Genomic DNA, 16087 nt, shown 5'->3' on the forward strand with positions numbered 1-16087 from the left:
GCCTCCTCATAAGATACGAGATATGCGTAAAATTTCCTGCCAGCTGCCCTGTGCTGCGGCACAAGCACCACACGTTCTCGGCTCGTCGATCAGCTTGGACCGCAACATGTGGGGCGCGTCAGCAAGCTGCAGTTGAGTGGATCTTGTCGAGTTGTTAGTCTGGACGGCAACGAATTCTGAAAGCTGTCTGTTCGTTCGGAGTTTGTTGATCAAACCAGAGACCTCTTCAAGTACTTCGGTGTCAAGAGTAGATCTAGTCATCAGCTCTTACGTAAAACGTTGGTGCAAAAAAAGGTATCTGCATTACATATTGTAACATGGAGCGGCAACGACGCTCGGGTAGTTATATTTGCAATGAAACAACACCAAAACCAGGGAAACAACGGTTATAACAGAGAGAAGAAGACAGATCCTAACGGCCAGTGGCCGAGTTGGAAAGTCAATTGAGTCATGGAGATCGCCATCCCTCCTAAAATCCGTGTCGTGCTTCAAACAACGGCACAAACAGCATGCTGTGTAATACTGGGTGCGGGATCCGCCACCACGCTAGAGACGCCACGGCGAAAGTCGAAAGCAAACCCGGCCCCACCCCCAGAGGAATTTGGATTCCGTCTGTGGTGAAAAAAAGGGAGCTTGGCCGTTTGGGGATTAATAATGGACGCTTGTGTGAGTTGCCGGAACGAATGCACATGCAAGTCCTCGTTGGCTGGAAAATAATGTTGGGCTTGTATGTCATCATAGCAAACTATGCGTGGGGTTTCCTCCCCCCTCAAGATAAGGGTCCCATCGACTCTTTCACTCTCAGCGTTGGTCATAAATGTTTCCCACGGAGCAGATGAGATTTGATCTGCTCCACAGGGCTTGTTACAACCCTCTTTAGGTGAGCCCTGCATGCCCTATTCTGATTCAAACCCCTTGCTGCTAATGCTGGCAGACCGTCGCGGATTACAAATTTTCCTCCGCGGAGGGCACGTTGAGGACGCTAATGGCAACGCTGCCGGCCGGTGGGCTACATCATGCGGAGTGTCTACCTTAGCCTTCAAAGACTTGACATAATAATAGACAGGGTGCATTCGATACGCTTATTTGTACGCCAGCTGGTTCACAAAGCTTCTTGAGCCTGACGTCCAAGCCTTCTGCCATTGCTACTGTTGATCATTTGCATTTTTCACCTCTTTCAGATTTTCTTATCCAACTACCTCGACCTACTTGATCGACTCTCAGCGTCATCAACTTGACCAATAGACTTTCGTACTCACAGAGATACCCTTGTCTTTCTCGTTCTCTATTTCGACAACAACACCATGGCGGGGGCCGCGAGACCAGAGGAAGACGGCCGCTGGGGCGAAAATGCGGCAGGCGAAATCTCAGTAAACGCCGCACTGGAGGAGTATCACGATCTTGAGAAGGAGTTGAGCACGATTCAACACCGCCATTCTACTGCATATCAACGGAAGCCTTCAGAACACCATGGCGATGCCGGAGGAGAGAGTGACTCGACAATCGCACCTAGTCTATCTGGCAATGACATATTCGACCTGCCCGACTTTCTCAGGAGGGGAATCATGGACATGCGCACACCGAGCGGCGGGCCAGCAAAGAGACTAGGTGTTTCTTTCAAGAATTTGACAGTCAAGGGCATCGAGTCATCGACGAAGCAAGTGACGACGTTTCCCCGAGATCTAGTCAACACATTTGGACCGGACTTTTACCATTTCATCACTGGCATCTTCCCCAAACTAAAGATTCACAAAGAGCCAACTGTCGATCTCATTAGGAACATGACAGGAACGGTGCGACACGGGGAGATCATGCTAGTTCTAGGGCGACCAGGTTCCGGATGTTCGACTTTTCTGAAGGCCATCGCCAACCACCGGGACGAATACGCCAAGGTCGATGGAGATGTACATTATGGCGTTATACCGGCAGAAGATCAACTGGAGCGATACCGAGGCGAAGTCGTGTACTGCGAAGAGGACGATCGGCATTTCCCATCGCTCACGGTCTGGCAGACTTTGTGGTTCGCTCTGAAGACAAAGACACGGAAAAGAGAGCAATGGACGATCCCACTGATTCTCGATTCGCTTCTTCAAATGTTTGGAATAGATCACACTAAGAACACACTGGTTGGCGACGAACATATTCGAGGTGAGCAGGTCAGGCCTTGACAACCTTGAGCCAGCCCCGACTGACTCTTTTCAGGTGTTTCTGGAGGGGAGCGCAAGCGTGTGAGTCTGGCTGAGACACTAGCCACACGAGCATCTGTTGTCTGCTGGGACAACTCTACCCGAGGACTCGATGCCAGCACGGCTCTCAGTTTCGCCAAGTCGCTCCGCGTCTACACCGATGTTAGCGGGAGGACGACCCTCGTGACGCTCTACCAAGCTGGAGAGTCAATCTACGAATTAATGGATAAGGTCCTTGTCATAGATGACGGACGCATGCTGTTCCAGGGACCTGGCGATGAGGCGAAGAAATACTTTGAGGACTTGGGATACCTATGCCCTCCTAGACAGTGAGTGATAGTGGACGTATTATCAAAAGGTTGAGAAGCTAACAAACCTGCCCTTCAGAACTACTGCCGACTTTCTCACTTCCATCGCCGACAAGAATGCCCGTCATTTCCAACCCGGCCGAGAAGAAACGGCTCCAAAGACACCGGAAGAGCTTGAACGGACATTCTTGGAGAGCGAACACTACCAGCGCATCCTCCAAGATGTCGAGGACTACGAACGGGGCAGCAGGTCAGCGAACAACGACAAGCACCGAATGTTCGCAGCGACCGTCAAGGACGCAAAGAGCAAGACTGTCATCGGCGACTCCATCTATACCGTCTCATTTTTCAAACAAGTGGCTGCCTGCACCAAGCGCCAGGCATGGCTCCTGTGGGGTGACCGGAGCTCCTTTTACACGAAGCTCGCCATCATCATTGCCAACAGTCTCATCGTCTCGTCGCTTTTCTACGGCTCCGGACAGGACACGTCTTCCGTCTTTGCGAGAGGCGGTGTGGCTTTCTTCTCGATTGCCTTTATCGGATGGCTTCAGTTTGCAGAACTCGTCCCTGCGATTGATGGTAGAACGACGATTGAGAGGCAGAGAGTGTTTGCGTTCTACAGGCCATCTGCTGTGGTCATTGCGAGGATGCTCTTGGACTTCCCACTGATCCTCATCATGACGGTCTTGTTCTCCGTACCAGTCTACTTCTTGGCGCAATTCGACGTTGACGCCTCCAAATTCTGGATCTACACACTCATCGTGTACACGGCTACCTTTTGTCTAACAACCATGTACCGGATGTTCGCCTCACTTTCATCCACCGTTGACGATTCTATCCGGTTTGTTGGCGTCGGTAAGTCCGCTTATCCGGCTCAGTAACTCTCTCAAAGATCAATCTAACTGACAATATCAGTCCTCAACATCATGTTCATCATGACGGGATATGTCATCCCCAAACCCAATCTCCTCAGCGACGCCATCTGGTTCGGCTGGATCTACTACATCAATCCCGTAGCATACGGATTTGAAGCCCTTCAAGCCAACGAGTTCTTTGGACGAGAAATGCAATGCAGCGAGTCTCAGCTCGTGCCACGCGGCCCCGGATCCGATCCCACTTATCAAGGCTGTAGTCTTCCTGGCTCGACCATGGGCAGCACCATCGTCAGCGGTCCTGACTATCTACAGGCTTCGTTTCAATAGTAAGATTCGCATACCAGTTTCTCCCTCATAGGTTCACACTGACAATATGTAGCTCGAGAGCGAACCTATGGCGTAACTTTGGCATTATGATCGCCTTCACCGTCTTCTTCCTCGCCATGACCGTTCTGGCTGTCGACACGATTCGCTTCAAGGGATCTGGTGCCCAGTCCCTGATTTTCGCGAAACCCCGTGATGACAAGAACGTGGACAACGAGAAGAGCAGGCCTGCGGAAGAGACCGACGAGGCATTTGAGCCCATCGGCGACGGCCAAAGTGTTTTCACATTCAAGGCCATCAACTACACAGTCCCTTACGGCAACGGCGAACGGCAACTCTTGAACGGCGTCTGCGGATATGCCAAGCCTGGGAAGATGATTGCGCTGATGGGCAGCTCGGGCGCTGGCAAGACGACTCTTCTCAACACCATCGCCCAGAGACAAAAGATTGGTGTCGTTACGGGGGATATGCTTGTGAACGGGGCTAGCCTGGGGCCCGAGTTCCAGAGAGGCACTGGTTTCTGTGAGCAGAGAGACATCCACGAAGGTACCGCCACGATCAGAGAGGCATTGGAGTTTTCTGCGCTTCTCCGGCAGGAACGTGCGATCCCTCGTGAGGAGAAGATTGCGTACGTGGATCGGATCATTCACCTTCTGGAACTGGGTGATTTGCAGCACGCCATCATATCTTCCTTGACCGTGGAGCAGAGGAAGAGAGTCACGATTGGAGTTGAACTCGGTAAGCCTTCTATCTGATGAAGTCCTCGCTTCACCTGGGAACCTCAACTGACATACGACTAGCTGCTAAACCAAGTCTCCTGCTCTTCCTCGATGAGCCCACGAGTGGTCTCGACAGCCAATCTGCATTCTCCATTGTCCGATTCCTCCGAAAGCTATGCGACGCTGGGCAAGCCATCATCTGCACAATTCACCAGCCCTCTTCCGATCTCATCGAGCAGTTCGACATGATCTTGGCCCTCAACCGAGGCGGCAACACTTTCTATTTTGGCCCCGTCGGCACCAATGGCTCAGTTGTCATCGACTACTTCACACAGAGAGGCTTTCCTTGCCCACCAAGCCGCAACGTCGCTGAGTTCATCCTCGAGACGGCATCGCAACCATCGATCAAAGATGGCCAGCGCATCGACTGGAACGAGGAGTGGCGCAATTCGGAGGAGCACAGTGCCATTGTTGCAGAAATCGATCAGATCACTGCCGAGAGACGGGCTCCGCCAGAGAGGTCGACGGCGCAGACGGAGTTTGCGGCCTCGACTGCCTACCAGTGCCTCCTTCTCACGAAGAGGATGTTTGTTCAACACTGGAGAGAGCCCCAGTACATGTATAGCAGAGTATTTGTGCATACGATCATGGGTATCTTCAACGGATTCGTAAGTTTGGCAACTGGTTCTCTCCTGAATTGTGGCAGGTACTAACTTCTTCTTAGACATTTTGGATGCTTGGAAACGACATCGCAGGCATGCAGAACCGCATGTTCAGTGCCATTATTCTCATCTTCTTCGTACCTCCCACAGTTGTCAACAGCGTCGTGATCAAGTTCTTCCAGAACCGAGATCTGTGGGAAGACCGCGAACTGCCTAGTCGCACATATGGCTGGATTGCATTCTGCACAGCCAACGTTGTTTGTGAAATCCCCATGGCTATCGTATCTGCCACCATCTACTGGCTGCTGTGGTACTTTCCCGTCGGCTTCCCCGCTACTTCGTCTGTCTCTGGCTACACCTATCTCATGGTTCTCGTCTGGTCTCTGTTCCAATCCAGCTGGGGCCAGTGGATTTCCGCCTTCGGGCCCTCATACTCCACCGTGTCGAACGTAAGTAACTGAACCATACTTGTGCTCCGATTTCTTTCTAACATTGACAACAACAGATCCTGCCCTTCTTTTTCGTCATGATCGCCATCTTCAACGGTATCCTAGTGCCTTATGCCTCCATGCCCTCATTCTGGAGGTACTGGATGTACTACATCAACCCAACAACCTGGTTCAGCCGAGGCGTCCTCTCGGCCGTCCTCCCACCGGCAGTGGTGCAGTGTAGCTCCACAGAGTTTGCCAGGTTCAATCCGCCTCCAGGCTCAACCTGTGGCCAATACGCCGACCGGTTCGTCAATGAGGTCGCGATGACGGGCTACCTGGAGGACCCTAACGCGACGTCCAATTGCGGCTACTGTCCATACAATAACGGCGGCGAGTACATGCAGACGCTCAATGTCCACAACAGCGATAAGTGGCCAGCTTTTGGCATCTTGGTTGCCTTTGCCGTTGCCAACTGGGCTCTTGTGTACTTCTTTGTTTACACTGTTAGAATCCGGGGATGGTCTTTTGGGATTGCGACGATGACGAGATGGTGTTCAAAGCTTTCAAGCAAGATCTTTGGGCGCGGCAAGCAGAGCACCACCGACCGTACCGAAGCTTGATCTGGATGGAAGTACATAGAGTAGACTCGATTGAACATCGCGAATACGTAAATCATCTGTATAATAGTAAGACCCAATCCTTCGCAGCTTGGGGTATCCGTCTTCTTCGCATCATATGCCCCAAACGAGACTTGCTTGGCTTGCATCCAGCACAGCCGAAGGAATACATAGGCTCGCTGCAGAATGACGCGACTGTCTTCACTTCGAAAACGACAAACGAATGAAGATCTTGGACGTTCCCGTGTGACACACCCCCACCGGCGCTAGCTGCTGAGGCTTCTTGCAGACCGAGATCGACGTCTTCAGTCGGGGATTCTGAGACATTCATTTAGCAGTGCGGCCCGTCGCGCCAGGCAACCTACCCCCATGCTCGACGCGTCTTGCAGAACATCAAAATCGGGCTGTCGCCTCTGACACTTGCCATCAAAGGAGCTTGGGTTCGTAGCTGGTTCTTCGATTCTGTGGCTGTCTGTCTGTGCCTCTGATTGGAGTGCATCGCGCTTCGCCATGTCTTTGAGCACATTTGGAGGGGATGCCATGATTGTTGAGAAGCACGAATCTCAGCCTACTTTCGAACATGTCCCCGGCGCTTCTCTTCTCAAAGGGTTCCCTGTGTCTGCGGACATAGAGCGATGGTGCTACCGACACAGATCGCGGGATAGTACTGAACCAACGCTAGGGGTAATATACTTCGACACTGGTAGCGATGCGAAAGAGTACCTGCAGATCAAAGCCGAGGTGGCTGCTAAGGTACATACATCACTCTACCTAGCATGGATTGAGAGGATTGAACTAACATTAGACTATTTAGGCTGGAATTCGATACATATCACATCGACTTCCACCTGACGCCTCGGCCGATGAGACGCTCGATAAAATTGCGGAATTGAATGAAGACGAAACCACCCATGGCATTCTAATACAGCGACCTCTACCACACCATCTCGAGGAACGCGAAATAATGGGTAGCATTTACACCAAAAAGCACATTGAGGAATACGCAAAGGGATATGCGACCAATATTGCAGCGGATGCCCTGAGACGGCTACTTGACGCCTACCAAAAAGCCTGGATGCTCGACCTGACCATCGTCCTGGTGGGAGGCACTAACATCATCACGTCAGGCTTCAAGGCGGACTTGATGCGCCATCTTCCCCACGTCGAAATCCTGGAAGCGATCGATGGTAAACTGGATAGCATCGACTGGAAGGACTCCAAGCGCCACTTCGTTATTATGACAGAACGGAACGAGGGCGGATCCATCAAACCGAACATGATTGGATCTGGGGTTAAGCTGGTAGTTGACCTCGGTTTTGATGTGAAGACCAAAATGGGTGATTTGGATCCTGGAGTGCACGACATTAGCAATCTTGTTGTCGTGCCTACTCCAGGAGGAGTTTTACCGGTCATCATTTGGCTCATGATGGAACGCACTATCAAGGCAAAGAGACACCTAGACTCCCCCCGAATGTGCTATCCTCTAGGCATGCAGGCTGGATGTACAGCCTCCTAAGCACCCCTGATTATGGCGTACGAAGTGGCCAGGTATAGAAGGCTATCTTCGACATTAATCACTAATTCAAACTTCTCAGAGCTTGGTAGCTCGAGTCGAACACTGAATAGATTAGATATCGATGTTTCATGCCTTTTCCACCTCGCTCACTCCCATACTAACTTCTTTCGTCAACTCATCCCCTTGAATCAATCCCAACTGTTGCCTGATAATTGCCATTCTGGTCATGTCCGCCTCTCCTTGATTACCACCAAAAAGCTTGTCCATCTCTTCGATCCGAACTCCCTTGGTTTCGGGAACGAAGAAGTAGACCCATACAATGAGAATTACACAGAACGCTGACAAATTAGTATTAACTCATGCACTCAACAGTCCAAGGAGTTTCTGACTTACCCAGGAAGAAGTAGAATGTGCCGAATGTGATCGCCTCGAGCATTCGGGGAGTGATGAGAGCAACGATGAACTTTTGAATGTGAGCATTGCGTGCAAGACTATCAGCATTTCGTGTTGACTTACGTTGCTCAGCCAATTGGTTCCAATCGCAAGACCAACCGCTTGGGATCGGACTCCAGGCGGGAAGATCTCCGAAGGCACAATCCAGTTGACGCATCCGATGCTGAAAGCAAAATTGGCGATGTAGGCCCATATAAAGAACGCAGCAGCCCACCCAGCTGACTTATTGCTTGCCCAGCTGTCTTTGTAGACAGCATAAAGAGTTCCAACAATGAGTTGGGAAACCCCCATGCCAACTCCGCCGATGAGGAGGACTTTCTTCCGCCCCAATCTGTCCATGAACATGATGGCGGGGATGGTGGAGAAGAAGTTAATGACCCCAACGACACCAGTTGCTAGTAGATCTATGGAGTTGTCTGAGAGTCCTATGTTCCGGAAGATTGTCGGCGAATAATAGATGATAGCGTTGATGCCTCGCCTTGTTGTTAGTCATACATTAAGAAGACGCTGAGATTACCACCAGACTTTGGATACAACCAAGTAGTAAAATCAAATCAGATATAGGACATACCGGTAAATTGTTGTATGAGTTGAAGGAGGCAGGCAATCACCAAGCGACGATTGAGATGGCGAACAACGAATAGCGACTTGTATCTCTCCAACGTGAGTTTCAGGCGTGAAGTGACGCCAGGAAACAACTCGGCGGTTGTCTCGATGTCAAATCGGGCTGCGACCTTGATCTCTGTCAACTCGAGCTTAAGCCGAGCATCTGTTGGGGGGACACGCCGGATGCGGACAAGGGTGGCAAGCGCATCCTCCTCGCGATCTAGTGGTTTAACGTAAGTATACGGCTAGTCGCCTAAGGTTCCGATCATTTATACCTTTCATCAAAAGCCAACGCGGGGTGTATGGTAAAAAGAAGGTCCCAGCTCCAAGTACTATTGAGGGCACACATTGGAGAGCGAGCGGGAGTCTCCAAGCTGCAGGAGACTGGCCGTCACCTGTACCTCCGATATGCTGGGTCCCGTAATCTAGCCAAAAAGCAATCATGATTCCCACTGTAATGCCAAGCTGCTGAAGCGCGACCAGACTTCCTCGAAGGTTTGGCGGCGCGAGCTCACTCAGGTATAGGGGAACAACCATGGACAACTGGCCGATCGACAACCCGGCAATGAAGCGGCCGATAAATATCATGGGAATGTTGATCGACGCAGCTTGGATGATCGAGCCGATGAGGAAGATGATGTTGGCCAGGAGAATAGTCCAGCGACGAGACAGGGCGTCAGCAATTGGGCCATTAACCAATGCGCCAACCATTGCTCCCAGTGTGAGTACTGCCACCATCCACCCTTGGAGAGTCGCATCTTCGGAGAGCGTTGGAAATTGTTTGGCCTGTAGGGATAGGCGTTAGGTTGTTGAGACCCACGGGCGGCAAAGGAGTTGAACGCAGACTGACAAAATTATTCATCACGAGAACGCCACTGATTACGCCTTGGTCGTAACTGGAGGAGCCTCAATCAGTCTTGCATTTCAATTTGATTTTTCATCAAAGAGGCCAGGAGGCCGCGTGAAAACTTACCCAAATAACACACCACCAATGCTTGCAAAACATGCGAGAAAGAAGATGTATGGCTCGTGAACGAGACCTTTGTAGCCTAGTAATGATGTTTAGTGACGCTCGTCATTCAGGCCAATACTTTGGGTTTGTATTACCAGCTGCGCCATACGAGATCTCCATGTCGACCATAGTATCTTATTGATAGGGTAGAAGTAGGAGCCTGATAGTCCAAGAAACAAGAGGTCAGGACTTGCAGCTGCAGGAGCAAAGAGCATGATTATACATGAAGAAGACGTAACGCATCATCGGAGAATTGCCCCCCAGACGACCCACGTCAGACTCTCTGGGGTTCTTGCCATGACCGGGGAAACTGGGGAAAGTGGATGCTACCACGGTGCCGCAAGCCTGAATCTTGTTGTCGGCGCGCTGTGCTCCGAAGGTGGAGGCGACGAGGATGCTTTCATCGGACGACTCCAACTTGTAGTTTGTCGGCGTTGTTCTACCCGACATGCTTTCTTCATTAACATTAGACCCAATCCTTCCATCAACATCCGAGAAAGATCAGCTTTCACCCCGTTTTGAGTTCAACACCCGGGTCTTAATGTCATAAGGTACTTATGTCACGGCTCCGTTTTCGGACTTCACAATGAGAGCGGTGGTTACCGCAGCCTCGTTTGTCTCCCGCCAAAATTAGGTTACGAACACGTTCGATTTGACATGAAACTCGAGCAGAATTCTTGTCAATTAGCTCCAGGCTGATTTCTAGTGTGACTAATTCCCATCGTGTTGGTAATACTTGAAGACAACATATTCCCGATGAAGATCCATTAGGATTACGTCCAGCTGCTCTGGTAGAAGCCTCTACAAAGATGCTCTTTTGGTCCAGTAGTCAAAGATGAGAATATGGTAGGCAGGAAGTCTGGTGTCATCAAGCTCCCTTCCAATGCCGTTGGTCCCGGATGCACTGTGTGCACAGCTTAGGTAGGTAATGTTCGATCTACCGTAATGACCGAAAATTGAAGGTGACACCAATTCTGCCGCTGATTCAACATCATGGTCACAGATCTTTTGACCATACACATGTTGGGTGAGTTAAAGAAGTCTTTGCAGGAGGAGAAGGCGGCACACTTTTCCCTTCACGTCTAGGAACATACATAAGATGCGGAGGACCATATCCAGAAAATAATCTCGTATTGTTACGATATTTTATTCACGGTTCTCCAAAATCGAATATTGCTTAATTCGCTAGATGATGGTAGGTTGAAGAGGCTAAGTTATGGCCCATTACACCTCATGGGTTTGCAAGAAAGAAGTATTCCATTGGGAAGTTAATGAGGGACTCCCCTAAAACACATATTTCCTAGGCGATAAAACCAATTTGTTCTATGGTAATTATCGTTAACCCCTTAATGCCTCATTATCTGATTCTGCCTGTGATCCAAGCCACACCGCAACATGGCGACTTTGGACACCAGGCATGCAACTTGGGAAGTCACAAAATGCAATGCTGCGCGCACTGGCCCTTTTCGAGCGTTATGTTATTTGTGAAAACCTCACCTATTTTGGATTAATCCTTCATCATCGAGATGCCGTTCGATACGCGCGGCATACAACAGACTGGAGGCTTTTGTCCGTCGTACTTCATAGTCTCTCTGGCTTAGCACTCTGACAGCAAGCCACAATATTGTCGCCCCTGCCGATGGAACTGCGTCTATTCCTCATTGCGTTATTCATCAGGCGTTGTGGCTTGACAGTTCAAGCCACGAGATTCTAGGCTGCCAAGTCGAAACGGCGAAGGGCGGGAGTGGGTGCCGAGCTCGGCGTTCTATCTGGGCTCGTGCACTGAAAGGGAACAGCAAAATTTCGTACAAAATCATGAAGCAAAGGTAAGGGAGGTAAGTCGGCTCGTTCCGGTGCTTTCCCTCGAAGTCGTTCACGTTCTTACATACATGCGAGCAATAGTGGCATGCTGTCTGCTGTCCTTCGTAGGTAATAGTTGTATGTGAAGCGAGATCAGAGTCGTTCAAACTTTAGCGAGAAAAGCTGCGAAACCGTTCAGGAGGCGGAAGTAGGCGACTTCAACATGGCTTTTGTGAAAGCGGATGTGACGGAAGCGACCGCGCGGCCTCCCGAAGATGGCGACGCCCTCAAGCCCATGAAGCCAGGAACACTGGGGTCCAGTCCTACTTGGGCACAAGTGCTCAGCCGGACTGTCGCTAGTCGCGCTAGTACCTGGCATCGACTCATCATCTGTGCAATCAGAGTCGAGATCGGCAAAATTTCTTCCGTACTCGCTTTCGCGGCAGTCTAGTGTAGACCGGCGCCACGATCGGCGCGGACCTTGCCCTTTCTGGACCTCATGATAACTTCACTTCTACTTTTTCGCTTCTTCGCACATTGCGGTTTTGAGTGGCAACTGCTGTGGTAATATTGATGCATGGCTTCTGCTTCATCATCGCAACAGTTCAGTCTTGAGCAAAGTTTTAGAATTCAGATGGCCTTATATGTAAGATCGGAAATGTAGTAAGTTTCGATGTACTTAGATGAGGGTTCATCGAAGAGCAAGACCGGAAACACCCTGTCAACTGACGATATGAACACATGTCTTGAGATGCTTTGAGGCATTTTCTTTCCTAAAGGCCAACTCCTGCCCGAGAATCTGATAACAGTGAAGCTTGTGGCACAAACAGTAATATATCCGAAGCTGAAATTCACCTGATCAGCTCAATCGAATCTTACTCTAGTCGAGAAGCACCGGAAAATTTGGATGCCTCCGAATACTCATGGGAAAATCCGAGCGGGAAGATCGCGTAATGTTTCCTAGGCATGTTATGCTGTGCACTTCTTTGTTCCAGACTTCTCCCCGGCATCCACTTGTGTGGGACCACATCGATAATCGCTTTCCCATCTTTTTGGGTTTCCCAGGAAGCTTATTTTGGTCTTAGCTGCTCAATAGATTGATCGGCGACATGCGATAGGACTCAGGAGCACAGCGCATCCTCGTCGTCCGTTCCGTCGGTAACACCGTAGGACTAACATATCAAAAGCATGGCGTCTACTCGCTTAGCGCCTTACGATGCAGAGTAGTCAGGGACTGTCCCTCAAATTTTCTCATCTGCCGAAGCAACATCATAGGTCAACAAGCGGTCTCTCACCACTTTGCTGGACTATTGATCGTCAGCCGCCCGTTACCCCTGCTGTCAACCCCTGCATATCCGAGTCCAGACTCCTACGCAAGCTGGGGATCTCCACCAGGCACGAGGGGTTGAGCTAGGTAAAATCTGCTGTTTTGGGTCCGTGGACTCTCAGCTACAACTCCCGTTGCGAGCTGAATTCCTCAATCAAGCAACGGGCAAGGCGGCTCCACGCTCAACCCACGTGGATCTATCATCGACCTGACCCAAGAACACCAGCGACTCAAGCCCAATACAGCCATCTGTGCGGCCTTAGGGGTCCAGAATCTGTTACCAACAGTCTGGAAATGCTGTCTAGCAGGGGAGCAAGGGCCTTTAGAGCGAACAAGATACGGCCGCCTTTCCCAATCCCAAGGTACAGCTCCGTGGTCCAGCTCCGGGCCTAGTTGTCCACCGCTTCTTGCCGGCCGCGTGATGTGGAAATGAGCACTCAGCATCAACACTATTGTATGCATCGTGAAGATGAAGCGAGCCGTGGAGAGAGCTGCGCACTGTTGTCGTCGCAAGTGCGGTATTGGCGAACGGAAGAGTAAAAAGCTTTGGCTAGACTGCGAGGTCAGAGGCGTCGTGGGATGAGTACATAAGGAACTGAAATATCCGCCATTATCGACAAAATATCTCATCAGTCAACTCAAGCCTCTTCGCTCCTCTTCACTCTCTTAATACCTTGAGCTCCGATCCTTGAAAGCTCATTCTTTCGATCGACTTCTCTTGTTCGACATAGATCAATCAAAATGCGCTCTGCTCCTATCATCAGCGCCTTTGTCGCGCTCGCCAAGGCCCAAGACCTTGTCTGGCAGGTCATTGACGATGCTCCCGAGCCGCCTCACACCACCGTCCCCATTGGTGCTTCCCCGACTGTCGTTCCTTACGATGCCAACGCTGCTGCCGCCAGTGTCGTCGCCGAGGTCAAGGCCAGCCCGCTTCCCCAGGAGACTGCGCCTGTCAAGTCGGAGAAGAAGCGTCTCGTTGAGCGCTCCGCTTGCGAGCCTCAGCCCGTCGGATACGGCCCCGTCTCCAACCCAGACACTTCGGCCGCTTTCCTGAGCGACACAGACCTCTCGTCGGCTGCCAACAATGCTGCCACTCCCTCTGGTTACTTCAACACCTTCAAGAACCTGCAGGGATCCAGCAGTGCCTATGGCTACATGGGTTACACTACCCTCACTAGCTATGACACTCAGGCTTGCGCTTCCAAGTGCGATGCCATTAACGGCTGTGTTGCTTTCAACATCTACTTCGAGCGTGATCCCTCTATTGTAAGTCTTGAACCTTATCAACACAAACAACCAGACTCTGACTCCATTTAGGAACCCGCCGATGCCTGCCCCAACCCGGCCAGCACCAATGTCATCAAGTGTGTCTTCTGGGGTGGTCCCGTCTACGAGAACACCGCGACCAACCGCGGCCAATGGCGCAACCAGTTCGAGGTTGTGATTGCCGGATCCAACGGCTACGTTGCCCAGCGTGCCGATGACCAGGCCGGTTACAGCTCCGCCGTCTACTTGGGAGATAACTCCATCAACGCTCCCCTCGACTGCGCTGGATACGACACTTTCTTGGGTTCCAAGATCTTCACCGACGGCCCCTTCGATCCTAAGCTCTGCGCTGCTGCTTGTACCGCTCAGTCCGAGTACAACGTTGCTCACCCTCCCGCGAACGCCCCTGCTCAGACTTGTCAGTTCTTCAACACCTTCTTCGTCTTGAAGAATGGAGTTCCCGAGGGACAGTACTGCTCCTTGTACTCCAAGTCCTGGGACAACAGCTATGCCGTCAACAACGGCCAATGGCGCGGCAGTGACCACTACACCATCTCTTACAGCTTCTCCTACACCAACGCCACGGACGCCGGCAAGCCCAGAATCCCCTGCGCCGTCGCCAGTGCCAGCTCTGCCATTGTCACCTCCAGCCTTCAGCCTTACTGCTCTTCTCTCCTCGGCTACACGACCCCGGTCACCACCGCCACCGAGACTGACTTCACTACCATCCCTGCCACCACGGTCGTCTCGACTGTCACTCCCTTGACCACTTCTTACAGCACCACCACCCAGCTGGTTGCCGTCACCAAGCAGCTCAAGCGTGACCTGCCTCCCCGTCCCACCACTACTTGCCTCCACGATGATCCCACTCCCCTCGACCACTCCATCAAGGTCAGACGTGGTCTCTGGGCCCGCGATGAGCCTCTCGTCAACGGTACCAAGGATGATGACGGAAACTTCGTCGATGTTGTTGCCCTTCCCGATGTCACTCCTTCCAACACCACCACTCTTAGAAAGGCTCGCCGCGATGGTACCCCCGCTGGTCTTTCCGGATTCTCTGGTATGTTACATTCTCCTCTGTCTCAACCCGCTTGATACTAACTGCTTTCTCCAGCCGATGTCGTCTCTTCTGCTTGCTCTCTGCTCGCCACCCCCGTAACCAGCACCATGACCGCCTCCGCTACCACTGTCCAGACTATCACCAGCGGCGCGGCTTTGAGCACCACCACTGCAGCCACCAGCACCGTCATCGTCGTCCAGACTGTCACTTCTACTACCACCATCAACGTCGCCGCCAGCGCTCCTACTGGTACCATCGGCTACCTCAGCCTCAACCCCATCGTCAACCCCAACTCCCAGTACGCCCTGTCCGACGATGCCACCCACATGACCGACAACTGGTACAAGCAGGGCAGCCGTGAGACTTTCATTGTGGCCGCAGACGGCAGCCTCTACTCTGTCACTCACAACGCCTACTACTACATCGACACCTCGTCCACTTACAGCTTGCTCTACTGGTCCAACAACAAGAGCAGCGCCATGAAGATCTTCTCCTACACCACTCTCGCCAACGGCAACTCCCAGGTCTTCATGAAGTCCAATGGCAAGGCCTACCAGTTCTGCATCCGCCAGGCGAGCAAGGTCGGCGACGGCAACACGGGCTCTGGCCAGCACATCTACGCCTTCTCCGGCGCGACTGCACCTCTCAGCTACTGCACTATCATTGATTTGATCATTATCCCTGCATAAGCGAATCGAGCAATCAATTTCGTTATGGTTTCAGATCTAAACATTAGAAAGATGGCGTGGCGTTTTAGTGATAGGGGGTGATTTCCTTAATTTTTCTTAGACTCTTGGCTCTAGACTTCAAATATCAAGCAATAATTAATATTAATGAAAAGAACATCTAAAACACTCTGCACGTTCCCGCCCCAACAGTTCCTGATGGTCAACATGCCACGTTCCTAGTATAAGAATCGTGACAA

General features: G+C 51.4%; 5 protein-coding genes across 5 annotated transcripts; 3 read left to right on the top strand and 2 right to left on the bottom strand.

Annotated features, from left to right (window-relative positions):
- Window positions 1–1304: 1304 nt before the first annotated feature.
- Window positions 1305–6125, top strand: CABS01_02877 (ABC-2 type transporter; the record flags this gene model as incomplete). The annotated part of the gene is made up of 8 exons (XM_060536255.1): window positions 1305–2148; window positions 2203–2515; window positions 2574–3349; window positions 3410–3695; window positions 3749–4431; window positions 4494–5080; window positions 5137–5523; window positions 5580–6125. The coding sequence occupies 8 exons, from the start codon at window positions 1305–1307 to the stop codon at window positions 6123–6125; spliced, it is 4422 nt and encodes a 1473-aa protein (XP_060394167.1).
- Window positions 6126–6632: 507 nt separating this feature from the next.
- On the top strand, window positions 6633–7638 carry CABS01_02878 (uncharacterized protein; the record flags this gene model as incomplete). The annotated part of the gene is made up of 2 exons (XM_060536256.1): window positions 6633–6875; window positions 6937–7638. The coding sequence occupies 2 exons, from the start codon at window positions 6633–6635 to the stop codon at window positions 7636–7638; spliced, it is 945 nt and encodes a 314-aa protein (XP_060394168.1).
- Window positions 7639–7764: 126 nt separating this feature from the next.
- Window positions 7765–10159, bottom strand: CABS01_02879 (sugar transporter; the record flags this gene model as incomplete). The annotated part of the gene is made up of 8 exons (XM_060536257.1): window positions 7765–7976; window positions 8032–8101; window positions 8155–8564; window positions 8663–8917; window positions 9099–9483; window positions 9548–9593; window positions 9671–9746; window positions 9976–10159. The coding sequence occupies 8 exons, from the start codon at window positions 10157–10159 to the stop codon at window positions 7765–7767; spliced, it is 1638 nt and encodes a 545-aa protein (XP_060394169.1).
- A 2827-nt stretch (window positions 10160–12986) lies between these two features.
- On the bottom strand, window positions 12987–13298 carry CABS01_02880 (uncharacterized protein; the record flags this gene model as incomplete). The annotated part of the gene is made up of 1 exon (XM_060536258.1): window positions 12987–13298. One exon carries the CDS (start codon window positions 13296–13298, stop codon window positions 12987–12989), a length of 312 nt encoding a protein of 103 aa, XP_060394170.1.
- A 279-nt stretch (window positions 13299–13577) lies between these two features.
- Window positions 13578–15851, top strand: CABS01_02881 (uncharacterized protein; the record flags this gene model as incomplete). Its single annotated transcript, XM_060536259.1, has 3 exons — window positions 13578–14102; window positions 14154–15162; window positions 15217–15851. 3 exons carry the CDS (start codon window positions 13578–13580, stop codon window positions 15849–15851), a joined length of 2169 nt encoding a protein of 722 aa, XP_060394171.1.
- Window positions 15852–16087: the final 236 nt, after the last annotated feature.

Source organism: Colletotrichum abscissum (genome assembly GCF_030869225.1).
Source record: "Colletotrichum abscissum strain IMI 504890 chromosome Unknown Scaffold_5.1, whole genome shotgun sequence".
NCBI lineage: Eukaryota > Fungi > Ascomycota > Sordariomycetes > Glomerellales > Glomerellaceae > Colletotrichum > Colletotrichum abscissum.